Source organism: Notechis scutatus, chromosome Z (genome assembly GCF_049901735.1).
Source record: "Notechis scutatus isolate UNSWTSFEM ecotype Mainland chromosome Z, rNotScu1.2, whole genome shotgun sequence".
Lineage (NCBI taxonomy): Eukaryota > Metazoa > Chordata > Lepidosauria > Squamata > Elapidae > Notechis > Notechis scutatus.
The window spans coordinates 127,284,229-127,304,398 of NC_142025.1; the positions used below are offsets into that span (position 1 = coordinate 127,284,229).

General features: G+C 37.6%; 1 protein-coding gene across 1 annotated transcript; it reads right to left on the reverse strand.

Moving 5' to 3' along the window:
- Positions 1–404: 404 nt before the first annotated feature.
- LOC148129257 (vomeronasal type-2 receptor 26-like) lies at positions 405–20,170 on the reverse strand. Its single transcript, XM_087947251.1, has 5 exons — positions 19,466–20,170; positions 14,168–14,280; positions 12,795–13,086; positions 6,640–6,766; positions 405–1,381 (listed from the first exon to the last, which is right to left on the reverse strand). Exons 1-5 carry the CDS (start codon positions 20,168–20,170, stop codon positions 471–473), a joined length of 2,148 nt encoding a protein of 715 aa, XP_087803377.1. The 3' UTR covers positions 405–470.

Genomic DNA, 20,170 nt, shown 5'->3' on the forward strand with positions numbered 1-20,170 from the left:
CTATTTTCTGCATTACTATTACTATTAATCTACTCATCGTTCCTATCATCCATCTCCTTCCACTTATGACTGTATGACTGTAACCTTGTTGCATGTATTCTAACGATTTTTACTGACAGTGTCCAAGTATGATTTTTTCACTTATTGTACCCTATGACTATTATTAAATGTTGTACTTTATGATTCTTGACTCTTGATGAATTTATATTTTCTTTTATGTACACTGACACCATATGCACCAAGACAAATTCCTTCTGTGTCCAATCACACTTGGCCAATAAAGAATTCTATTCTATTTGGGATAATAATTTGTTTGTCTAATTTTTTTGGGGGACAAATGTAGGAGAAATTGACAAGTGCCTAAAGCAATCAGAAATAATTCCCACAACTTGCAATGGCTTCATTTTGCACTAGTTCCAATATCTGAGTGGTCTTCAGAGAATGTATTTTTCACTGAACCAATCATGGAATTATATTTCTTCTTTCTTACCTCTCATTAATTGTTTTTTAGTATTCAAATCAGGTCTCAGTAGAATGACAAAACATTTGGGGGAAAATATGCAGCCTAGTAGTCCTAAACTAGATGACAATATGGAAAAGATCTCCACAGCTACCATGTATTTCCCTTTGGTGCTCAGATGGGTTGAAAAAAAGGACAACCAGACACTGCAAAAATACAACAGGCTGAAGAAAATGAACTTGGTCTCATTAAAACTGTCTGGTAAATGCCGACCTTGAAAAGCCACACAGAAACCAACAATGGCAAGGAAAAGCAGATATAACAAGACACAGTAAAACATGACAGTAGAGCCTTCATTACACCCTAGAATTATTTCATCTGCCACTAAGTTCATATCAGCATCTGGATATGGGGGTGAGGTTATAATCCAAACAGTGCAAACAATGACTTGAACAAGGGAACAAGAAACAACAATGAAATTATCTAATGGTTTGCCAAGCCACCTCCTCATTTTGGATCCTGGCACTGAAGCCATGAAAGCTAAAATCACAATGATGGTTTTGGCCAACACACAAGAAATAGCTACTGAAAAGATGGTCCCAAAAGCAGTTTGTCGCAAAAGGCAACTCACTTTTTCAGGTTTTCCAATGAATAATAAACTGCAAAGGAATGAGAGCACAATGGAAATGAGGAGAAGGTAGGTGATGTTCCGGTTGTTGGCCTTGACTATAGGAGTGTCCTGATATTTGATGAAGATCCCAAGCACCACAGTGGCAGTACAGGCAAAGACAATTGCAGTAGTGGCCAAACTTGTCCCTAATGGGTCTTCATAAGAGAGGAAAACTATCTGCTTTGGGAGGCATGAATCATGGTTGTTGTTGGAATACTGTCCTTCTGGGCATGGCAAACAATCATCCATGTCTGTGGAAATGAATGAATGAAAGAACAAATAGATGAATACATTGCTTTTATTATAATGTAGAAATTACAGTATTAGAATAGAATAGAATAGAATAGAATAGAATAGAATAGAATAGAATAGAATAGAATAGAATAGAATAGAATAGAATAGAATAGAATACTGTACTGGCTAAGTTCATTCATTAGTGCTGCCAAAAATACAAAGGACTGGATCAGTAATGCTGAGATTCAAGTCAGACACATCATTGCCACCAATGGCAGGAGCAATAGGAAGTGTACTGGGTGTAGAACAGGTAGTTGCTACTGTGGGATTCAGGTTAATCTCCTCTTTTTTAAAGGCTTCTTTCTCTTTCTGAAATTTTCGGATCATAGCAGCCAATGAAAAAGAATCCTTGTATATTTTTTTCTTCTTTTCAGATTTGTGTGAATTTAATGTTATTACCCCCAAATGCTTAGTAACTTTAATTTTCCGAGGCTTTTTCTCCTTCTCTGTCTCTTCCTCTTTTTGCTTTTGTTTCTTCATGCTACAGTCATCACCATCTTTTAGTTTACCTAACTTAGATGGTTTATGCTTTCTGCTTCCTGTAAAATCCTCCTCTTCAGAATCAAATGCTTGGCGGAATTGCAGAATTCCAGCATTAATGTAGAAGCCTCCATATATAGTAGTCAGGGATGCAGGAACTAATTTATCATAAGCTTCTGAATTATTGATGAAAGGATAAGTATTCAAGTGTGATTGGACACACAAGGAATTTGTCTTGGTGTAAATACTCTCAATATACATAAAAGAAAAGATACATTCGTCAAGAGTTGAGAATCAAAAGGTACAACAATTAATGATAGTCACAGGGTACAATAAGCAATCAAATCATACTAGAAAACAGTCAATATAAATCATAAGGATACAAGCAACAAAGTAACACTCCTACAGTCACAAGTAGGAGGGGATGTGTCATAAGGAGTGATGACAAGATTAACAGTAATAGTAGTGCAGACTTTCTAATTAATGATTAGAAATTAATTGAAATTAGAAATTAATTTTTGAAAGAAATAATAAATTTAGCAAAATGTGCTATCGTTAATGCTTCAATAGGAAGTTCTCTGGGAGTTAAAAAGTTATTATCTAAGAGGAAGACACTAATGAACCATGTCTGTAATACAATCAATGACAGGCCATAAATCTGAAGTTAAACCAAGTTTTTGAATTATATTTTTTTTCTTTGATTAATTCAAAATGTTAAAACAAAGCAAAATATAAAGTATAGGCAAAATGTGTATGGTAAAATGATCCCACACCTGAAAGGACCTAATGGTAAAGACCGCAACGATGACACTATTAAAGCCAACCTCTTTAACACATTCTTTGGCTCAGTATTTGTAAACAGCAATGGATCATGCCCAGTATTTCCTAGTCGAACCACAAAAAACTACAATGATCTAAAACATATCAATTTTATAGAAGATAATGTTGAAAAAGCACAACACAATCTAAAACCATCTCTATTATTGGACCGGACGGAATATGTGCCTACTTCTTAAAAAAGCTATCCACTGCCGTAGCTGAACCTCTAAGCATAATCTTTGAAAAAGCTTTCAGGACCAGCTCCTTGCCAAAACTATGGTCACAAGCCATGGTAATCCCCATCTTCAGAAAGGGAGACCCCAGCCTAGTTGAAAATTACAGAACAATCTCTCTATGCTGTGTCACCTGTAAAGTCATGGAATCAATTATTAACCAATCCATTATCCTCCACTTAGAAACAAACAACCTATTCTCTAATAAACAATTTGGTTTCAGGAAAATACTATCATGTAATCTGCAACTTTTACATTGCAAAAACATATGGACTACACAACTCGATCAGGGCAAAGCAATAGACGTAATCTACATAGACTTCTGTAAAGCCTTTGATTCAGTGGTACACAACAAACTACTCCTAAAACTAAAATCTTATGGACACTCTGGACACCTGCATAACTGGATAGAAGCATTCCTGTCAAACACACAACAAATGGTCAAAATTAGGAGCATCCTATCAAATTCTGTACTGTCAACAGTGGTGTCCCCCAAGGCAGTGTTCTAGGACCTACTCTTTTCATACTCTACATCAGGGGTGGGCAAACTTTTTGGCTCGGGGGCCGCATTGACTTTTAAAATTTGACAGACGGGCCGGGTCAGCACAAGATTTTTTGGGAATCGCCCCCACCCTTTCCCCTCCCTTTCTCCTCCTTCCCCTCCCCTCGGAGGCCCCCTGAGTCAGGAGTTGCTACCACCGGGCGCGGCTCTGTGCGGCTCCAGTCCCGCGTTGCCTCGGGAAGGGAATGGCAAAGGAAGAGCCGCAGAGGTGCTTTGCAATGGCAGCAGCGGCATCAGAGTCTCAGGCTCAGCGGCTCCTGGTTTTGCCTTTTCCTTCCCAAGGCAACGCAGGACTGGAGCGCGCGAGCTGCGCCGGCGGTAGCAACTTCCTGACAGCCCCAGCCAGACACCTGAGCGGAGCCCGGCCGGAACTACCTGTTGCTGCTGCCGGAGCACCGCCGGGTCGCTCCTGCAAGCAGCTCGCCTGCCCGCCGGGCTTCCCCTCCGCGCGCGGCTCTGGGCCAGGCGCGAGCGCCCATGCGAGTTAAAAGGAAGCCGAAAGTTGCTGGGAAGTTGCTTGGGCCTGGGCTTCCAGGCTTAAACTTTGCACAGGCAAAGTTTGCATCGCTGGGAGCGTCTTCCCGCCAAGGAGCGGGAAGGGTTCCGCCTGGTGGGTGGGCTGCTTGGAGGAGGCGACCCGGCGGTGCTCCGGGTTTCCCCTCCGCCACGCGGGCTCGAGGCCAGGCGCGAGCGCCCGCAGTTAAAAGGAAGCCAAGTTGCTGGGAAGTTGCTCGGGTTTCCGGGCTTCAGGGCTTTGCAAAGGCAAAGTTTGCAGGCTGGAGCATCTGGCCCCGAGCCGCACGGCAGCCTGCTCCAAGCAGCCCGGTCTGCTCGCCGGGCAGAACCCTTCCCGCTCCTTGGCAGGAAGACGCTCCCGCCTGCAAACTTTGCCTTTGCAAAGCCCTGGAAGTCCCGGAAACCCTGAGCAACTCCCAGCAACTTTCGGCTTCATTTTAACTCGCTGGCGCCGCGCCTGGTGGAGGGGAAGCCCGAGCCTCCTCCAAGCAGCCTGCCTGCCCACCCGCTGAGCTTCCCTTCTGCCGCGCGGCTCGGGGCCAGGCGTGAGCGCCCGTGAGTTAAAAGGAAGCCGAAAGTTGCTGGGAAGTTGCTCGGGTGCTGGGAGCAGGCTTTTAAAGTGCTGCCCGAGCAGGACCGCCGAGCCGGGAAACAGGGCACCAAGGCAGGGCAAGGCTCCACCAGCAGCGGCCTAGCTTTAGGTGGCTCCAAGCAGCCCGCTCCAAGCAGCCCCCCGCCCGCCGGGCGGAACCCTTCCCACTCCTCGGCGGAAAACGCTTCAGCCTGCAAGCTTTGCCTTTGCAAAGTTTAAGCCTGGAAGCCCGGAAAGAAAAGGGGATCGGCGGGACTCACCTTCAGAGAGGTCGCACTCGAAGGTGATTTTGAACTCCCAGCTGAGGCCTTTGCAAATTTATTTTCTTTCCTACCCCTAGATCGCTCCGCACTGTTTTGCAGCTTTGGGGGCCACGTGGCACAGGGCAATACGCCACGCCCAGCGATTTTTCAGGGCGGGCGGATTGGACAGACCAACGGGCCGGATGTGGCCCACGGGCCATAGTTTGCCCACCCCTGCTCTACATAAATGACCTCTGTGATCATATTAAGAGCAACTGCATTCTCTTCGCTGATGATGTAAAGCTATTCAACACCACAGACAATACTGCTACCATACAAAAATACCTTGACTATGTATCAGAATGATCAAACAAATTCAAATTCAAATCTCAACAAACGCTCTGTCCTACATATTGGCAAAAATATATATATCAGAAAATAAAATACAGGCTGAATAGTCAAGACTTTGTTGATGATCCAAACTCTGTCAAGGATCTTGGAGTACTCATGTCTTATGATCTAAGTGCTAGAGCCCACTGTAACTATATAGCCAAAAAGGCATTAAGAGTTGTTAACCTAATCTTACGTAGCTTTTTCTCTGGTAATATTACACTAATCACTAGAGCATACTGGTTGCAGAATACCTTATGCCACCAGACTCGAAATTCTAGACCTAGAAAACCTAGAACTACGCCGCCTTTGGTCTGATCTAAGTATAGTATATAAAATCATACATTGCAATGTCCTACGTGTCAATGAATACTTCAGCTTCAACCATAACAACACAAGAGCAAAGAATAGATACAAACTCAAGCTTAATCGCACCAAACTTGATTGCAGGAAATACGACTTCAGCAACAGAGTGGTCAATGTATGCAATACTCCACCTGACCCCAAACCCCAAAAACTTAATCTTAGACTGTCTACTATTGAACTCACCCCTTGTCTAAGAGGTCTGCATAAGCGTAGCAATGGGCCTACTGTCCCTGTCCTATTGTTTCTTTTATTTTTTTTTTATTTTTCTTATATTTATCCATTTATTCATAACTATGTTTTTACTTATAGCTGTTATCTTGTAAGCAATTGACAAAAATAAATAAATAATAAATAAATAAATGGAAAAAAATTAGATGCCAGTTTTTCATCTCAAAGGTTGGATATTGAATTTGTAGCTCATCATAAATATTCATTACCCTTTTCAAAATAGCAGACACAAACAGATTCTGGGGGAAGGCAAGTTATTAGAATAAATTAATCTCACAGGTTTTCTAAAGAGTTTGTTTAAAAATGGAGATTAGCCCACAATTGCTCATTTACAGTACAGCAGCTACAGTAATTTGACTAATCTAAAAATGGAGTAGATGCAAATCATTAATATTAAATTGATGCATATTAGAATATTCATGTAGTTTCAAAGAGCCAGCAAAGTTTTTGATTAGATAGAGTAGCACATCAGGTCTTTAGTGAGAAAGTTAGAGCAGAACTACAAATGGAATGCTGGTCTTAAGAGAAGTCAACAGTATTTCACGAACAGTTTCTTTATAGAGTTGATGTTAAATTTCCTTAGGTTTCCAGAATCTGTGTCTTCCCCTTGGGTTTTATTCTGTGGCAGTTAATTAGAGAAGGGATAAAATACTTTTCTACATTTTACTCATCCCAAACATTTTTGTAAGATCTCCTATAATACAACATGTAGAGTACTACATAACATTCTGAAATTATTCCATATAGGTTTTAATGGGTTTATATCTATAAATTGAATATACATTACCTTTCTGATTTGTAACCTTCCCTTCTGGACATGAAAAGCAGTCATAGCAGCAAAATGGCTTTCCTTCTATTTTGACCTTGTTTGAACCAGAAAGACAATAGTCATTACACAGAGATTGGGGTCTTTTCTGAATGAAGGAGATGAAAAATAAAGAAATCAGTTTGGTAGCACTGCCATGCGATGGGGCATTCCTTTTATTAAAACATTAATTCATATTTTCTATATTTATTGTTTGAGAATGAGGTATTGTGAGATGACTACTATGATCAGAGCTCAAACTGCACAAGGAGCTGCTAATAAAGTTCTACAGAGGAATTATTGAGTCAGTCCTCTGCACCTCTATAACTGTCTGATTTGGTTCTGCAACCCAACAAGACAGACACAGACTTCAGAGGAAAATTAGAACTGCAGAAAAAACATTTACTACCAACCTGCCTTCCATTGAGGACCTGTATACTGCACAAGTCAAAAAGAGGGCTGTGAAAATATTTACAGACCCCTCACATCCTGGACATAAACTGTTTCAACTTCTATCCTCAAAACTCGGCTATAGAGCACTGCACAGCAGAACAACTAGACACAAGAACAGATTTTCCCCGAATGCCATCACTCTGCTAACTAAATAATTCCCTCAACACTGTCGAACTATTTCCTGCATTACTATTACTATTAATCTTCCCACCATTCCTATCACCCATCTCCTCCCACTTGTGACTGTATGATTGTAACTTTGTTGCTTGTATCCATATGATGAATGTTGACTGTTTCCTAGTATGATTTTATTGTTTATTTGTACACTATATTTATATTAAATGTTGTACTTTATGATTCTTTATCTTTTCTTTTCTTTTTATGTACACTGAGAGCATATGCGCCAAGACAAATTCCTTGTGTGTCTAATCACACTTGGCCAATAAAGAATTGACTCATTGATTCATTGATTCATTGATTCTCACTGCCTACATGGTGCGGAGATGTCATGACAAGCATTTCCAGATAGTATTCATCTTGGGTCTGCACACTAAACAAAAAGCAACAAACAGATTCAATTTACCCTCACATTTGGTCATTTATCCAATATAATGGCCTCATTCTACTTAATATCAAACTCAGCTCCTCAACAACAGCATGGACATATTTTGCTAATGTCCTTCAAGATTTTTTTTTCTCACAACGTAGCCTAAGTCTTGGAGTTTTCATTTTGGCAAGTCTTTCATTTCTCAATAAGCCTTGTAATCTGATATCACTTTTTAGAGCAATTTAATTCAAAAGAGAATGACCCTTTGAATATTTAGGATGTGGTTTAAGTTACCCTCAATCCTATGCAAAATAATGTGTGTATACATTTAACTCTTGTAGAGCACACAATAGAATCCTTTAGAATGTCAATCACTTTGGCTGAGAAATACCTGAACAGAATAACACTTTTGTTCTAAAGTTATTCAAAAGGTTGTCAAGATACTGCCATATAATTGTACACTAAACAATACAGCAGATCAGATTCAAAACACGTATACTATCAACATAAGGCTGCACTGTTTTAATAGATGAACAACTCTGTATTTTTAAAAATATTCAGAAATATAGGTTAAGCTATGTCCAAATCTGTACAAAATTTATACCTGGTTAAATCTTGTGGGCCATACAATGGAGTTCTCGTGAATATTGAGCCATTTAGAAGAGGCAGGACTTGGGTCAACCCATCCAATTTTGACTTTTGTAAATGTATTGTTTTCATATGTGACCCAGTTGAAAATATCAAATCCAGCAATTATGTGTCCATTGTCATCAAAGGAAATATTTTCTCCAGCACTGTTTTTTAAAAAAGTATTTCTTATGAACCCATGAAGCTACATTTAAGAGAAGATGGAGAGGAAATGAGGCCAGGAAGAACCTTCATAATAATTCTAACACAATTTAAAACTAAGATACAGGAGTAGTGATGATGGTACCTAGTTTGAATATTGAAAAACATGCAAGAAAACAAGGAAGGTCAGAGAGCACCAAGAACTCCCCATTTCAACCCTGAGCTATAAATTTTCTAAATTTATTTATAAGATGAATAATTTTGAAGGGGAAAATGCAGAAATAAGAGGAGGAGGAGAAGGTAACATTCAAGTCAATTGCCTGGACAAGACCTGGAAATTTGGGAAAGAATTTTGGAAGGGAAATTGCTTTAATATATGAGAAATTGTTCTCACTTTGTGTGTGTGTGTCTGTGTGTGTATATATATATGTGTGTGTGTGTGTGTGTGTTCTTAAGTTTTCGCAGGTACTTATATGTATGGTATTCAGCTTTGTTCGGGTATTTTCCCACATCATTATAGTTATGCTTTTAAAGTTGTAGCAACATTTTGGCAGAATCTCATCTGCCATCATCAGGCTTCTGTATAGTATTCGTCTGTGAGTCAGACTTTCACAGCCATTTCTGTTTTAAATTTGGTGCTAGCTTACTGCTGTGCCAGAATGGTTTTTTCTTCATCCTGATTGGTTGGGAGTCTTGGTCTGTGTTTAATGGTCTGAGAGTCTTGGTCTGTGTTTTACCAATAACAAAGCTGAATACCATACATAGATACACACACACACACACACACACACACACACACACACACACACACACACACGTGGTATTCGGCTTTGTTCGGGTATTTTCCCACGTCATTATAGTTGTGCTTTTAAAGTTGTAGAAAAATTTCGGCAGAATCTCATCTGCCATCATCAGGCTTCTGTATTGTGTGAGTCAGACAAACGAAAACAATACAGAAGCCTGATGATGGCAGATGAGATTCTTCCGAAATGTTACTACAAGTTTAAAAGCACAACTATAATGACGTGGGAAAATACCTGAACAAAGTTTTCTCCCGCGTAAAATTGGAAGTATCTAGGCAATGTTTCAATGAAGTCTCATTCATCATCTTCAGGCTTGTGTCTTCGGCTCTGTGCTTCTCAGAGTAATGTGAGCTTGCAGCTGCTTCTTCCTTTTAACTGCTAGTGGGGGTGTGACTTGATTGGGTGGGGGCTTGGCTGTGTTCTAATTGGGTGGGGGTGTGTTCTCATTGGTTGGGGGCCTGGCTTTGCTCTGATTCGCTGGGGGTTGGCTGTGCTCTGATTGGCTGGGGGTGTGTTCTGTTCAGGTGGGGGCTTGGTTGTGCTCAGGTTAGTCTTAGTTGCTGGGGGATTTGAGCTGGTGAGCTGTGATCCTGCTGTTTGGCTTCACGTTCGTGATCGTGCTGCATCTTCATGGTGGGCGTCAGTTCGCTTCATGTATGGGTCGGAGGGGTTTGAAGCGGGTAGTGATGCAGCTGCGGTGAGGCTTCTGGTCCATGGTCGTGTCTCATCTTCTGTGTGTGTGTGAGTCTGCTTTCTACGTGGAAGTGTGGTGGTAGCATCTTGTGTGGCCCTCGTGGGTGTGAGTCTGGTGTCATTCTTCATGTTAGGTACTCGTCTGTTCATGAGGGCGGGTTTCCAAATGGCTGGTAGGCAGGAGGTGTCATTATATGGGAGAAAACCCGTATAACCAAAGATCCAAAATTATATATATATATATATATATATATATATATATATATATATATATATATATATATATATATATATATATATATATATATATATTCCCTTTTAATCTGTCCTATTATTTCCTTCCCCTTTTTCCTGTTATATTAGTTTATATTTTAATGTTTAACTCAGTAATGTAATAAAGGTATTATAAAATCATTACATATTAAAGGTAGAAAATGTTTGCATTGTGTTTACAGTTAAAGAAACAATATGTATTAATCCTTCAGTGCCAAAGAGTTTGAAGAAGGTACGGATTTATATAACAGCAGTTACAGTCAAATTACTGCCTCAAGCAAAAACATAATAGCACAAATTATTATTACAAAATAGCAGGATCAATACCTAAATAATATTCTCTAATTTAGAACTGTAAATGAGGCAGAAATTATTATGTTAGGTCAGGGTTAGAAGGTAGACATCTTCAAACTTCCCTAGTTCACTCAGGGAGTTTGGCTGTTGGTCACATAAAATGTACTATTTTCTGTGTTTACTTCTGTTACATACATTATATACTGAAAAATAAAAAATATATTATATGCAAAAAAAGAAACAGTACATATGAATACATACTCAAAACATAGAAATATGCAGAAATATGTAACACCTTACATATTTCATCTCTTCTTAACATTCTGAATATATAATACATACTCAGAAGCTATATTTAAAAAAGAAAAGGGAAAAACATGAAGAAAATTTTGTCCTTCTTTAATTATTCAAATATACTTTAATTTTTGAAGTTTTCCCCAGATGATTGCCATCATTATGTCTCAAGATGTATGATAAAAATAGATTTATGAGTGAAGAGAACTGCATTTTTGCCTTTTTTATATTTATTTAAAAACACTTAAGTGGGTAATAATTTGTCCCAATATTCTATGTTGCAATATCTAATTGTCTTCTAAAAAGAGCTCTAGTATATTCTTGGAAGATACCTGCCAGGGTTCTCCAAGTAGAAATTGTTGTCCTGTGGTTTTTATCTTTGCTCTATCTTTCAATTTGGAGGTAGTTATGGCATACAAAGCATGTGCCATTATGTAAACTGCATTGTAGATGCTGTAACTGTGGCCAGACATGCTTGTGTCAAATAGAGTTCTAGGTAGATTATCCATTTTTTCTTCCCCGGTGCAGATATTCTCATCCCTCTCTTCTAGGTTGGAATTTGAGAAATCACAATTAAAAACATCTTTCCAGAAGATTCTAATAAACCCATCTCTTTTTTCTGAAGCAGGATCTCTTTCCCTCAGAAATTGTTGGAATCCTTTAGGGCGGTTTGTATGAACAGCAAATGATAGAGCACCATGGAGGAAATGTATGTCCCAATCTCTTGCTATACCAGGAGATGTAAAATCCATCTGGGCTGTCATAATCCACACTCTACTTTCAATTGTTACTTCATAAAATTTTGAAAAGTGGAAAATTGTTCTTAAGATACTAATTGTTTGCATTTCACCTTGAATAACAACAGTATTGGCACTACTTCCTGTGACAATATGTGAGGTTGCAAACCATTCCATTGCTGTTTCAGCAATGTCACCTGAAAAAGATATTTTTGGGAATGCTTCTAAGAAGTCCACACAGACACCCTTCTGAGAGTACAAGGGAAGTATATCCTGTACAAACACATCTCCATTGTCATCATCAAAAACAATCACACCGATCCAGGTCCACTTGAAATGCAGTAGCAACTCAAGTATGCACAAATACTGATGGGTCCCACTTGGAAACATCTGGTAAAAAAAATATTCTTTGGTTTTGTCATTTATTATTGGAGAAGATCCATATAAAATCTTTGGGGGGAAAAGCCATCGGAAGGGAGCAGAGAGAGTGGAAATGAATTTTCTCATTCTTATTGGAAAGACAATTAGAACTAGTTTCATTCTTTTTTCTTATGGGCTTTTCTGACCATTTAAATATTTCTTATGACAAATCTTAACTAATACATTTATGTCCACAGCTATTTCAGGAAATGATGTATGTTCTTAAAACATTTTGTTATTCAACAGCATCAATTGCAATCTTTTCACATACAAGACTGCACAGCTTTTTTTTTCAAAGTCCCTCTAACCAAGTTTCTTGGCAAATATAGAATGTATGGTGACAGATGGATGTATTATTGCAAAAAACAGGTAGTCCTTGCTTAAGAAGGCTAAATTACGATGGAACCCCCTCCCCCCAAGAAGTACTTAGAACTCTGTTGTGGAATTGTAATGGTGTCACCCCCCCCCCACTTTAGACACATTCTGTGCATCTGGCAACCAACAATCAGTCTTTACATGTGATTGTAGCGGTTTGCTATCACATTGACACAATTTATCATATTTTTTGCTGGAAAATGACTGGTCACATATATGTCTTAAATTACACCTGTCATGACAGAAATTCAAAAATCCATTACAATCATAAGTGAGGACTACCCATATTCTATTTTTTTAATAAATACAACAAAGTGTGCCAGCTTTTTCAAACCTAATTACATACTTTTTACAATGCTTCATAAATACATCCTCTAGCAAATTAGTAAATTATGATGTTCTATCTCTCATTTACAAAAGTATCTTAAACCTAGCAAACCTGGATTATTATTTTTTTACCTGTGGAATCTTATAGGTGCTCAATATATTGGTCATGTGGAGGCAGACTTCAGAGGTGGGTCCCCCAATGACTCCCACAATCTTATTCCAAACATCACATTTGTAGTTTGGGGTGAATTTGTCCTGAGTGGATAGAAGTTCCATTGAGGCTAGATAGGTCCACTTTGCCAGAAAGTAGCTGTTTAAGATGTGGAATCCAAAACTGACATTGGGTAAGAGTTGGGTATTTTCATTGAGTTCTTTCACAGCAAAAATCAAAGCCAGGATATGCTGATAATTCTGAGTGAACATCCTAGGTTATGAACAACAGGTTCCAGGTTGTCACATTCTTTATATCTTATTACTAATTCTATCCTGACACGGTCATTCTCTTAATTGTTCCCTTGAAAATAGGAGATGTATTGTACAGATGCATTGTATGGAATAAGTTTGAAACTTTTTTTTTTCACATTTACAATAAATAAATAAATTCACCATAAAAATGTAAGAAAGTGTTTCATAAATTAAAACACATGAAATGACACTATTGCGTGCCTCCAAGAAACATATGTAAAAAACTCTACACAAGTTTCCGTTAGAGCAATAAAATTGGGACGAGAATATGTAACTGCTCTACAAAGGAAAATCATGAAATATTAATTTATATCTGAAACCTATGTGAGACAATTTGGATTAATCTAAAAAGAGCAAAGAGGATATAGGGAAAATTAGCAGATTTTTTTTTTTAAAAAAGGGAGGTCATAAATAAAATACATTGTTTTGTCTTATCTTTATTTGCTTTCTTTTCTGTTTTTTACCTTTTTTCTTTGATTTTATTAAATTTGCTTTCCCAACTTTTTCCCTTTTAATATATACTGTACATAGTTATAGGGATATCTGTATATTATGTGTCTATATATTATATTATAATTATATACATAACTACAGGCAAAAATAGATGATAGGTAGATAGTGATAGATAAATAGATAGGTTCATCATAGATGGTATAGATAAATAGATGACCGATACAGTAGATAACAATTTTCTTTCAGAGGAGCATTTTCCCCTTAGAGATTTTAGTAGCTTCCCTTTTCTCAGTTTTTCAGAATATAATGTATATTTATATTATAAAATCACTTATAGCTGATATGATTATGTCTCAAATTCACAATAGTAGATAATCATTGTTGGATACTATCATATATTTCATAATTTGCAATATTCAATAAAAATAGGCAAATTTAATATTTTATTACATTGTGTTAAATAAAATTTGCCATCCCTTTCTTTTCTTCTCATTCCAAAGTGCAAGCTTTAGAGAAAAAACTTATATGATATAAGCAGCACAAAATCTGTCTAGACCCATAGAAGATTTTCAGTCTACAATACTTACAAAAGGTCATCAAAGGTTTCCTCAGAAGGCGGCTTCTGGAAAGTTACTGGACTTGAAAAAATGTAGACTTGAGAGGTAATGCTAGCAATGATAAAATCCCCAGGCTGGTAATACTTGTGGACAATAGGCAGAGGTGCCTTAATAGGACACTTAGACAGAGGAATCTTTCTGTGGCCATAAAGTACAACTGCTAGGATTATCATCAATGCCAAAAATAACATCACTGAGAATTTTTCTGCTTTATTCCAAATAGTGTGACCCCCTCATTGATTTTTTAATACCACATGGCAAGTCTCGGTTGATTGAAAGCCAGAACCATATAGAATCAACTACCAATAATCCTAGCAGTGTAGTTCTGCTTGTCTACTCTCTCATGAAAGGGAATGTGACATAATTGTTCATATCAATATAACATGTGATATTAGTATACTTGACTGTTCACTTATCCTCCTATCCTGAGGGAATTTTCATGAACCAGGAAGTCATCATGCAGCATCAAATTGTAGTTATTTCATAATTACAGTGTGATGGGGGAATATTTACCAATTTTGAATTCTATGTTCTCTCAAAACTTCAACATGTTGAAGTTTATGGCACCTGATCTGGCATCTTCCCAATCAATTTCTTTGAAATAATTCTGTGTAGCAGTCCCTCCCCTTTTTGATGACTTTTAACCATCCTCTTTTGGATGTCCCAACTCTGATTTTTGTATGCATGCATCTGTCTCTTTCTAGTGTTTGTTTGTGTGTGTGTGTGTTTGTGCACTCAGGATCTCCTGTTTGAGCATGGGGTTGGACTAGAAGTTCTCCAAGATATCTTCAACACTGTTGTTCTGTTATTTATTTCCCAATCCCAGAAATCTTAAATTTGATCTTTTCATCATTCAACAAAACTTCTATGTCTTTCCAGTCTTTCAAATGTTTTTGGGTTTTTTTTTAATCTAACCAGACTGACCATCTTTTCCACTTCTACAAATTTAGTTATTTTTATAGTTGAATCTTCCACTGTAGGCATTATAGAACAAATTAACAATGAGAGACATTTGTAAGCTGTGGATTATCTTTAGTCATAATAATTGGCTAATGATTTGATAAGTATATCCCTCAATTCTCAACTTCTTTTTCACAGGTAGTGCCTATGCATCCAAAGACAACACTTCTACAGTATGGATGGCAAATCCCAATAAAGAAATGCAAAGCTGTCTTGCTTGGGAAAAGTCTACCACTCATTTCTGAGTAAAAGGCAGTTTTACTCAGAACATTCTGTGATGATACTTTTAATGCCAACTACCAGCAAACAATACCATCTGCCTACTGTATTTCAATTCCTTGGGAATAACTCAATAGATGGAGAAAAATGCCAAGTCCAGGCTAAACATCCTGCTGGTTAGTCAACACACCATAATAATAGCAACTTTAGAAGATTCACAGGAGAGGAGAGAAATGTTAATGGGAAAATTAATTTTTTTTGGTATAGTAGCAGGTTTTAAGATCAATAATAATCAGAAGAGGAAGACATTAACAAAACATATGAAAAAAATTCAGATAGAACGGATGCCAAAATAATTTTAAGCTTGAGAAAAAAATTATTTTTTTATGAAGTGTTAACTATTTCAAAATTAGGTTAAGAATGGGGATGAAATTAAGAAAGACATGTTAAGAATGAAAACATTCTTAAGAATGAAAAAAAGTTGAAGGATACTTAGTAGAATAGATTTAAATCAAAGATTGAAATTTTTTTCCAGGTGAACACAAATGAAATAGTATGTAAATATAGTACAGAATAGTATGTTTGCTTATAAACTGAAAAATAAGCTCAAAGATTTGAAAGAGTGTAAATCAAAGTACATAATATTGGATTACAATTTTCAATTATTTCTTTCCAGATAAACAATCTGAAGAAATGAAGGATAGAATTTTATGTTTTTCTGTAGGTTTGTCTTCTTGTTCAGGTCAGGCCTCAACACAATGATGCAACATTTAGTAGAAAAAATACAAACCAGTAACCCAACACTAGAAGTAATAATAGAGAAGATCTCCACAGCAACTATACACTTTCCCTTGGTGCTCAGATACATTGGAACAAAGGACAACCAGAAGACCAACATGCTGAAAGCAATAAACTTGGCTTCAGTGAAAGCATCAGGCAATTTTCTTGTTAGAAAAGCCATCATGAAGCTGATAATCACAAGGAAACCTGTATAGCCCAAGACACAGTAGAACATGATAACTGAACCTTCATTACATTGCAGAAAGATTATTTCTGCCCCTGAGTTTGTGTCACCACCTGGAAATGGGGGAAAAGTTGTCACCCACATAGTGCATATAATTCCTTGAATTAAGGTGCAACCCAACCCAATGAAAATGGCTAATCTTCTTCCCACCCATCTGGTCATCTCAGACCCAGGCTTAGTGGCCATGACCAACAATGATGGTTTTGGCCAACCCACAAGAAATGGCCACAGAGAAGATGATACCGAAGGCAGTTTGATGAAGAAGACACATCATTTTGTCAGGTTTTCCAAGGAATAAAAAAAAGAAAAGACAAGAAGAGAGCAATAAGGAGAGCATAGGTGAGATTACAGTTGTTGGCTTTGGCTATGGGAGTGTCCTAATGCTTAATAACGATCCAAAGGATTCCAGCTGTGGTCAAAGAAAAGAAAAGAGCAGAACTGGCCAAAATGATCCCCAAAGTTTCTTCGTACATCAAAAATGTTGCAATCTTTGGAAGACACAAATCCTGCTTCACATTTGCATACTGATCTTCTGGATACTGAAAACAATCATCCATATCTAGAAAACAACTTAGCAACTTAGAAATTGCATTGAAAGAATCAAACCTGATCACTATATTTTAAGAAAAAAAGAACTGATTTTCTGAGATGTGGAAACCAAAGACACTTGTAAATATTCCATTTGAAACCCTTTTGTTCCAAGACTCACTTCTTGGTATCACTGTTGAAATTCATTCCATAAACTGAATGCTGATCAATCTGCTACATTTTATATTTATGCTATACTACATTTTATTACATCCATTTGTTAAAGGGAGCATCTAGTCTAGAGTATCAGTCTAAACTTTTCATTTCTGTTCTGACTCACAATTTTCTAGGATACAAATGCAAGAACTCCCCAACCTGGTTGGAAATCTTCCCACGTGGACATCATAGGCAGTCATAACAACAAAATGGCTTTCTTTCTATCTTGTGCCTGGCATGATTTGAATGGCACTTTCTATTACACAAAGGCAGAGGTTGGACCTTTTCATGAAAGAAAAAGAAAAATCTTTGTTTTTGACCATTGTTTCTTAATTATTGTGAATAAAAAGTAGGAAGGTATGTTGCAAAGCTCAATAAACCATTATTTCCTTTGATTTTTCATCAAAATCCAAAATGATTTCAATATCCTTGGCACAACCTTCATTTTCCATATCTAGATGGCTCTTGCTGAATAGGAAAACTCACTGTTTTATTTCAATATGGCAAAAAGTATCAATTCTACTTGTTAAATACTCCCATCTCCCTATTCATAAATCTAATATAGAAGGCATCCAAGACTTCACCAGATAGAGAAACATTGTAATAGTCCACAGATTTGTTGGGAGAATTTTTAGGAATTTTGAAATATTTGTAATATTTTGCACCTGAATCTAATTTCTGTGTGGGATTTTGAATCTAAGAAAACTTGAGGGATATCAGAAAGTTATTTGTCTAAAAGCCAAAGTGAAACTGGCCATGCCTGGTTAAACCTCCTTGGCCATACAATATCCTTCTTCTCAATGGTGAACAATGCTTTCTGGGAATCCATTGGATCTATTCTTCCAACTCTGACTCTCAAAAAAGATAGATTGGGGAATGTGATCCAATTCATAATATCAAAACCAGTCTCCAATTCACCATTATGGTTGAAATATTTTTTTTGTTCAGCACTATTATTAAATGAGATCCTTCTCATAAATTGGTTAAGCTACATTGGAAAAGAAGCAGGAAGAAAGAAAGAGAGAGTATGCGTTCAGATAGCCAAAAGTGATAATATTCATAAATCCTTTCAAAGATATCTATAATATTTTTTCATACCATAAGGAAAGTTAGTAGGCAATGCAATAATAGTAAATAATTTTGTAAACCATCACTAAATGAAGCGTCCTGTAGAGCAGGGGTCCCCAACCACCGGTCCGCGGACGGTACCGGTCAGCTGGAACAACTCCTACCGGGCCACGGCTTGCTAGGCGCCGCCATCTTTTTCATGAAAAAGTGCTTCCGGTGAGCTTTTCCGGGTAGAAAGCTCACGGAAGCATGTTTTCATCAAAAAAGATGGCGGCGTAGCGCTCGGTGAGCTTTTCCGGGTAGAAAGCCATTTCTACCGGAAAAGCTCACAGCTTACTAGCGCCGCCATCTTTTTTGATGAAAACGTGCTTCCGGTGAGGTCACCGGAAGCACTTTTTCATCAAAAAGATGGCGGCGCCCAGCTGATGCCGGTGCCGGGCAGCAGCCTAGCTGATGCCGGTGCCGGGCCACGGCGTCAAAAAGGTTGGGGATCACTGCTGTAGAGCACAAAGAGAAAATAAAGCAACCAAAATGTAACTTGGATCAAAATACCAAAAATAAAATACAAAATAAAATAATTTTAGTACATTTGGAAAGTATTGCTACAACTGATTGATAGACTGATAGACTGATTATCAATGTCTCATGTTGCCTTTCAGAAATTCTTCAGTCAGAGAGCACTGGATATCAAAGTCAGTGCCCTAAGGTAATATCTCTGAAAACCTGATAGATTATATTTTCCATTTTCTTTTGAGTATGGAAAGGGCAGATTGATAATCCATGGAAATATATATATATTTTCTCCATGAAAACAAAGAAGAAATCTGATATCTACAACACGTCTTGAACCTGTGATTAAACTGCAGTCAACAACTGAAATTTGTGCTGTAGGAAACATGAAGGGATATGGAGACCTTTCCCAATAGAAAAATATACATCATAAAGCCAAATAAATAACATAAAATGAAAGGCACAACAGATTTCACACTCTTTGCAGATGCAGGCAATATGCAGATATTATAATAAATTATAATTTATTATTTATTTTATTTACATATTACTTTTGTTTGCTGCCCATCTCTCTGCAAGCAACAAATAATGATATTATTTGGACTACAACTGGAGAGAAGATGACATGTAACAAAACGAACATGCCTAGATACGTTCCTCTTGGAAGAATTCATTAAATTTAGATTTAGGATCGCAGTTGCAGATATTGTGAGAAGCCAGTAACTGATTTCCTCAAGGTTTACCTTCCACAGCTTTTCATCCAGATGTTTCCATTCGACTTCATGCTCCCTAGCTTTGTATTCAGTTATTGATGAATGGAAGTTATGCAAAGCATGTGCCACCACATGGATGGAGTTGTAGATGCTATAGCTGTGGCCAATCATGTCCATTTCAAACATAGATGTAGGAAGAACTTCCAGTTTCTCCTTTCCAATGCAGGGAATCACATTTTTCTCCTCCATTACAGAGATGGAGAAGGAACATTCAAAGGCATTTTCCCAGAACAGCTTGATAAAAGTATTTTCTTTTTCTAAGATGGGGTCCTTCCTCTGAACAAATTCCTGGAATCCTGACACTTTCTCTGAGTGAATTGCAAAAGACAGAGTGCCATGGAGGAAGATTAAGTCATCATTCCTTAGAAAGGGAAATGAGGTGAAACCCACCTGGGTTGTCAGAAAACAGACTTTATCTTTTTGCCATAATGGTAAATCTTCAGATTTCAAGTTGGCGGAAAGAAGTCTCAGAATTATAATTGTGTGAATTTGGTCAGGAAATAGTACTACATTAACTGTGCTTTTCATAACCATCAGGTACATTTCAAGTCCCAATTCTACCAACTCAGCAATCCTATTTGAATGATCAATGATTGGAAATATTTCAACAAAGGTTGAGCAGATCCCCTTCTGGGCTAACGTGGGAACCACATTTCGTACAAACTCCACTGTCAT

Excerpts from the sequence above, each read along its gene's own strand:
- LOC148129257 (XM_087947251.1), bottom strand. The coding sequence starts at position 20,170 with ATGACAGTGGAGTTTGTACGAAATGTGGTTCCCACGTTAGCCCAGAAG. Across the intron at positions 13,087-14,167 it reads GAAACCTTTGATGACCTTTT|GATGTTCACTCAGAATTATC; the intron begins GTAAGTATTGTA and ends TTCATAACCTAG. Across the intron at positions 1,382-6,639 it reads GAAGGTTACAAATCAGAAAG|ACATGGATGATTGTTTGCCA; the intron begins GTAATGTATATT and ends TCATTTCCACAG.